The sequence below is a fragment of the Cariama cristata genome, unplaced genomic scaffold (genome assembly GCF_000690535.1).
Source record: "Cariama cristata isolate BGI_N322 unplaced genomic scaffold, ASM69053v1 scaffold35656, whole genome shotgun sequence".
Taxonomy (NCBI): domain Eukaryota; kingdom Metazoa; phylum Chordata; class Aves; order Cariamiformes; family Cariamidae; genus Cariama; species Cariama cristata.
Window position 1 is genome coordinate 37,870 of NW_009622216.1, and position 7,264 is coordinate 45,133.

General features: G+C 45.3%; 1 protein-coding gene across 1 annotated transcript in view; it reads left to right on the top strand.

Annotated features, from left to right (window-relative positions):
* ATP11C (ATPase, class VI, type 11C) overlaps positions 1-6,676 on the top strand; it is a gene marked incomplete at its 5' end in the record, with an annotated part of 42,629 nt that extends 35,953 nt beyond the window's left edge. Inside the window, 4 exons of the mRNA XM_009702260.1 lie at positions 11-114; positions 1,582-1,735; positions 5,069-5,164; positions 6,386-6,676. Of these exons, the coding sequence (XP_009700562.1) occupies positions 11-114; positions 1,582-1,735; positions 5,069-5,161 (351 nt within the window). The remainder of the gene's footprint in view (positions 1-10; positions 115-1,581; positions 1,736-5,068; positions 5,165-6,385) is intronic.
* Positions 6,677-7,264: the final 588 nt, after the last annotated feature.

Here is a 7,264-nt window from a genome sequence, read left to right on the forward strand (position 1 = left end):
ATTCACACAGCTAGCATTAGATACCCGATTCTGGACGTGGATGAACCACTTTGTGATTTGGGGCTCCCTTGCCTTCTATGTGTTTTTCTCATTCTTTTGGGGAGGAGTCATTTGGCAAGTATCTTTTTGTCTTTCTGTGGTGCTTTCTTAGGGGGATGCCCGGCGCTGGCTTTGCAGGGGATGTGGCTGCAGCATCCCCCCATTTGGGCAATCCAGAGATTTACAGACGGCAAAGTGTGTGCAAGCATGCTCCTTTCACTGCTGGGGAGGGAAGGGTTAATATCTCCATCCAACGCCTACTAAAAGCCGGTGCTGGAAGAGAGCTGTTGGATGATGAGATGTATTCTAGGAGGTCTGTCGTCCTACCAAAGGGATAGCCTGAAAGCAGATAACACCCTGGTTGCCATCCGGGTGCTCGGTTTTGGCAAGAGGTGGTTTGCTTTTCTGCCCACGGGGTCATTTCTGGTGCTGAGACCCTTGTCTTCGTTGGGAGGTTCTAGGGTAAATATTTCAGGTTCTGTTTCTGCATGTGGATGGGAAAGAAAGGAAAAATTGATGGTGGAGAGAAACTCAGTGATACAGAAGGAAGGAACAGATGAGGCAGATGCAGAGCAAGAGGACCCGGCACTCTGGGGGAGCTTAAGGGGGAGAAATAAGGAGGTGGAAGTGCAGATCCTGCTGCTAAAACCCTGGATCTGAGTAGGAGGAGAAATTCTCATTGATTTGAGTGCAACCAGCTTTTTAGGTTTAATGTCTTGCAAAAACAGGCAAGCAATAGTACGTTACAAATATTATTAGTTTTCTATTTCCTGTGCTGGAGTAGACATTCATGTATCTCCCATTTTACACCTTTGCTTTCCTGTGGGGTAGCACCATGGGTTATTGGCTAGATCCTTGACCCAGCAGCCTGCTAATAAAGATGTGGAACTGATTTAAATATTTTAATGGGAGGTCATGGGCTTTGCTTAACTCTTCAGCGTTCCTAACCAACAGATTCAGATCTGCGATCTAGCCAGATCTCTGTGCTGAAATGTGTGAGTTTTCTAGCGGCGTGTTTAACTTGCATAACTCAATGTTTCTGAGTTAAGGCTAAGCAACAACTGCTTTGAGATCCTTGTCATCGGTTATTTATGAGGCATTTTTCACAAGCATCCATCGGTTACCCTCCATCATCAGGGCAGGGAGGAAGAGGTAAATAACCTATTGGGACCAAGAGTCTCTGGATTTCCACCATCAAAAGAAAACCAGAAGCTGTAGCAAAGTCCAAAGTTGAAATAAAATGGTCTGTTTTTTGATAAGGTGAACAATTTATCTTTCAGTGATAGTGGCAAAAATGAAACAGATGTGGAAGAGGCAAAATACATCGTGTAAGGTGACAGGACAATCCTCCAGAACTAGGGCGGTTGAAGGCAGGAGATGTGTTGGGAGAAGGATGGACAGCATGTTTCTGTGCAGGCTTTACCCATCTCCATCTGAAAGGGAGGCATTAGTGCTAATAGTTTGATCCAAATCTGCCTTTGATTCTAACCTTCTTGGGAAACTTGTGTTAACCAGATTTTATTTGTATCCTTTCTTTTTCAGGCCTTTCTTGAAGCAGCAAAGAATGTATTTTGTATTTGCCCATATGCTGACTTCTGTTTCCACGTGGCTGGCAATAATCCTCCTGATCTTTATCAGCCTTTTCCCAGAAATTCTTCTAATAATTTTAAAAAATATAAAAGAGAAAAGTCATCAGGTAAGGAACAAGATGATGTATCACACAATATTTTTAGGAAGACCTCTCTTACTCTTAAGCAGCAGGTGAACCCGTAACAGTACTGTGTACTACTCGTGTGTCAAGGAAGGCTTTCTAGAGTCTCGTCTTGTTCTGTCACATGCCAGAAATGTCAAGAAGCTCATCTAAAAATACTGCCTAGATCCGTAATGAGGAGAGACTCAACCCGTGCCTTTCCTTAGTTGCCTTCACTGGATGGAAAAGTACAGTAAAAGTACAGTAACCCTTCAATCTGAACTGATCATTGAACCCACCATATTGTCTCCTGAGAAAAAATTACTTGGTTTTATGTCAGAGAACACACTCACGATGGTCCCCTTGGGTATGTCCTCAGGTGCTGCTGCAGGGGGAATAGGGTCAGGTCTTGTCACATTTGCCCACTCTCCTTAATAACCGTGGGCTCGTACCGTGGCGTTAGCCTGCGGTGTCTAGCTCTCCTCAAAAGCCGTCTGGTCTCTTAACAGCTTTACTCCACTGCTGAGGGGGAGGGCTCATATTAGAAGTGCAGACCATCTCCAAAAAGTTTTTTCTTTCAGTCCTGTAAATAGTGAATGCCAGCACTGCCAGTCTCACCATTTGCATCACGTTGAGACTGACCCCCCTGCCCCTTGCTCTGTGCTTACCCAGAGGTGCCGAACATCCCCGCGGCACCGACCCCTGGGCAGCCCCTGCTCACCCCGGCCGTGCCTCTGCTGCTCCCTGTGCCTCCCCTCCCTCCTGCAGCCCCTCTTTTTTTTTTTCCCCTTGCAGCATCAGCAAGTCCTGCCTCGGGTCAGTACATGGCGTATTGCCAGCCAGCCCTGGCCTCTTCCCATCGGGTTTCAATGTCCTTTAGGTAGCAGTAGGGCACAGCCGAGGGGACATGGGCCAGCACCGCCGGCGCGGGGTCATCCCCCTGCTGACACCCAGCAGATGATGGCAGTGTGGGTTTGGCCACCGTAGCTCCCTGGGAGGTGGCCGGAGCAAGCCATTGCTTGCAATGGCTGCAGGATTTGGTCGGTGCAGAGGTGGCTTCTGCCCTGCTAACCATGCCCCAGACCAGTGCCCAGCTGGTTCTGACCATGTCTCAGGAAAACATGGGATAACCTTCCAAATACTGAGGTTTAAAGCAGGCTTCTCTCCTTTGAAGCTCTTTTATCCCATGAGGTTTCAGTGCTCTTTCCTCATGTGGGATAACTTGTTATCCTTGGTCCTTACTTAAAAATGATGATAACTTGATTTAAAAAAAAAAAAATTCCAATGATGTAGTACAGGTTTTCCTCTCCCATAACATTTGAAGTACAAGTTTGGCGCAGTATCAGTGAAGTAAAACATGTATCTGCAAGACAAAAAAAAATGCCCAAAACTATTGAAAGCAATCAAGATGTTAGAAGCAATAGAGGTGGTTGAATTCTTTGAGGCTCTATGCAGTTTCTCCCAGTTAAGTATGATTTAATAGTTTCTAGCTTGACACCCCTATTGAATAGACTGGGAGTGAGTTGCTCTCAACTGCAGACATAGGACAGTTTGAGGACAGTGACCTGGAAGGGTGGCCTGGGGGTTTCCGAGCCCCAGCCCTACTCACCTGAGCGGTGACCCATTTTTGCCTTCAGCTGTTGGCCAGAAGATCCATTCACCCATGCAATACTTGCTTTCAAGGGTGCTTTATATGTGTTAAAAAAAGGCTCTTGTGAAATTGTTTAGCAAAGCAAAGTGTCAACCAGAAAAGTCTCTTTGTATGTGTGTACCAAACTAAACACAGGCTGAGCCATATTTAAATGAACGTTTTGAGTAAGAGCTTTATAAAACGCCTGAAGCAGATACCAGCTCTAGATGTCTGTGTCAGCAGTCAGACACCAAAGTCAAGTCACCTAATTTGTAAAGGCATCTAAGACCAGGTAGATGATTTCGAATCAAGGACCTTTTTGAAAATCCTGACCTTAATACTGGAAAAAAAAACGCCGTTGGTTTCCCAAGGGGAGCATTAAATGGAAAACAAGATTAGGGATGTTATTTAGATGCCTAAACCCCCAACTTGACAGCTGAGGGTCCCCTCTGGAAGGGGAGGATGGACTGAGGCCAGGTTGATAGGTGTTTGCCCTTGATCTCAACAGGTCTGGGTTTTAACCCGAGTTCCTTATAACACAATGCATCGGCTCTGCTCAGTCTTTATTAAATTTTCTGTGTGGAGATGGGTTTTTGTTTGTTGGTTTTTTCTTTTTTTTTTTTTTTCCTTCCTGCAACGCGCATTTGTGTTTTCCTTGGTTTCTGCCTTTCTCTTTCTTGTACTGCAATTTTCTGTCTTTTGTGCTGTTGTGAACTAGGTAACGAAGCGCCTTCCTTCCTCAGGAACATCCACTATCTTCATGCTTTCTCAAACTTCCAGCAATCACAGCTTTTCTTGGAGTGAATAAGGTGATTTCCTTTCTGAGTCACTATGTGTTGCTTGCTCTACTGCTTTTTTCCTCCTTCTAACACCTAACTCCTGAATGCCCATGTTTAGAATTGCTTACCCGGCAAAACCTTGCTTTTCCCCTTCTTTTGCTTTAATTTAAATCTTTTGCTTAAATATTTCGTCTGTCTCTTCCGCTTTGGTCTTCTGCTGTACCTCAGGTGGGTGAGCTAGTCGTGCTTGGGATGTCCAAGTGAGGTGGATGTGGCCGATGCTGGTTACACTCTCCTTCCCCACTGTAGTTTTGTGTGTTAGCGGATGAGACACAAACTTCTCTAAAACGTGGGACAAGGAGGACTTGATGTTGATGGTGGATGACTTGGCAAACAGCTCAGACTTGTTTGATCTACGAGGAGCAACCCAAGTGCCCGCTTTGCCCAGTCCATCCCACGTGTTAGTGCTACCATTGTTCTTTGTACAAGTGAATAAAGCCACTGCACTCAACCATCGCGATGAGGGATGGTCTCGGAGGGATGGGGGGGCTACCTCACAGCAAAGTGCGTTGAATACATGGCCCTAGCATTTGGTTTCACTGCAGATCTCCAGTATTTGTCGCTATTTTAAAAATACCCGTTCTGTGGAGATCAAGGATGGTTTTTTCCTCAAAAGCACATATAGCCTGAACCTCCAAGGATGAAGTTAACCATTTCAGGAAGCAGGGCTAGTTTCTGAACACCCCTGTGCCTCTTGCACTGCAGAACCCAGACAGTATTAATCACCGTAGTATTTAGGGACCGTGTACTGCTACATCCTTTATGATATGACTTAGGTGTAAAAAGGTGTTTGTGTGTCTTGTATTGCTTGACTGTTAGGTGGGGGCAAGTGTTGCTTGTGCTGTAAGTCTCTCTGCCTCACTGTTGCAGAGCAGCAGGGAGGGACCTGATTCATTGTCGGCCAGACCTTCTATCAGACCACTTCTTTTAAGAACCTTCTCAGATGAGTCTAATGTGTTGTAACAGGTACCCTGTCCGAAGGAGTTGGGATGGTTTTAAAGGCATCAATTAACCAAATGTAACCCCTCCCAAATCAATTAAACTATGGTTCTTGTAATCCTCTCGACTATCGGTGTGGGGCACCTGTCCTTGTGGAATGGAGATGCAATGCTTGGGATGCATTTTAATCTGGGGACGTTGTCCTATCCAACCTTTTCAGAATCCCATATGCATACAGATTCTCTCAAACTGAAAAATTTTGCAGCTCAAACTGAAATATTTTGCAGTATGTAAACAAATCTTTCAATATAACTAATATTTTAGTCTAATATTAACAGAAAATTTAATCTGAGAATGCAGTCGGTGAATTGTGCAAACAGTGGTTATAAAAAGCTGACACTGATGTATTTACAGTGAAGTATTCAAATCTTGGCTATTAAAATGATTCCAGTATTGCATCTGAATTGTACCAAAATTCTTTTTTCTAGGGTGCATGCTGTTTTGTCAGATAGAAATAAGTACATTTTAATTCATCTGCATAGACTGAAACTAAACACGTGTACTTGTCTATGTCAACATACGGTACGGCAGGCATGTCTCAGTGTCTGTATGTATATACGCATACAGAGATCATCATAGTACAACTTTACTTGATTTTAAACATCGTAGTAAGCCGATAGAATAAAAATGTAAAAGTGCCTAATTGAATTCACAGTTCTGCTTTTAGGTGAGATGTTTTGTAGCTGTGTGGTGTCTGCTATGCAAACGTAAAACTGCAAATTTTCTGCAAACCTCTCCTACCTTTGTGCCCTCATCTGCTTCTAAAGAAATCAGTTTAATGGGAATGGCAGGTCCAGCAGCCAGGCTTGCCAGACCTCCCGTGCATCTGGCATAAATCCTGAGCAGCCGTTCCTTGCCCACAGACGTTAGGTGGTGCTCTCCACTGCCATATACTGGTACGGACTGGTGCGGGAGGCGGCTGGACTGGGGCAGAATGGGAGCCGCAGGGAACAGCAAGGCAGACGCCGCTTTTAGACTTTATGCAGCGTTTTGCAGATTGTGCAAATTGACCTGCCATCCTGTTGTTAGGTTGTGAATGACATTTGGCACTTTTACATTGGGCTAATCGTTCTTCTTCTCCCATAAAATTTTAAGTATTTTTTTTTCTCAGATTAACACAGGAAAATATTTGTGAGTTTGGGAATGTAACAATTGCAATAAATGCACGTTTTCTTCTGATTTTTGCAGACTGGCCCCTTTGATCTGCCTATGTTAGTCTCGTACAAACGTATAGAGAATGGTTATGTGAAGACTGAAGATGCTGTTACTAATTTGGCAGAAAGATATCCTCTCAGGATACTTTAAAGTGCTCCATACAAACACTGCATATTTGTCATGCTGTAGGAAAAAAACATGGTTTTAACCTAACAGTTCTCTTTAATGTTACCAAGTACAGTAAGCAGCCATGCTGATAAAGCAGTAGCCAGGGCACTGGCTCCACGGTACCTGTATGTCTTTGGTCTTGTGGCTTCCCCACCCCCCCAAAAAAAAAAATTCTGCCAAATTCTATGTCATTGGAGGCTGAGAAAAGCATCGTTAGGAGTTCATCCAAAACAGCATGAACTGAAGTGCAAGAGAGCAATGCCAGCCCCATTTCACAGGGGGGCTTCCTCTGCCCACTGCAGATGTGTCCAAGAGCAGCAGAGAGCTGCTGAAGTCTCTTGCTCTGCCTGACCAAAGAAGTAGCACAGACTTTAAATCCAATAACAGCCCCCTCCTCCTCCCCGAAGGCACCAGGGAAAACCTGCGCCTCTCATGCAGAAGCTGGACGCAGCCCTGCGAGCATCTTGCCTGGTGCTGGGGCTGTGACCCCTCAGCGGGAGCAGCTGCCTCCTCCCAGCCGTGGGCTGCCAGATAGACACAGCAGAAATACTTGAAAATTCAGGAGAAATCTTCGCCGATGGTGCAAAGCATTCAGTCGCATATCCCTCCTCTGGGTACGGCTGGAAGCGACCTGCGGTCTATCCGCAGTGTTGGGATCCATGCGGAGACCTGTGATGCTGGGAAGCGCATGAGCATCCTCCTGCGGCTGGGTTGCTGCTGGGGTTATTTCTGCTGGAGGGGGGA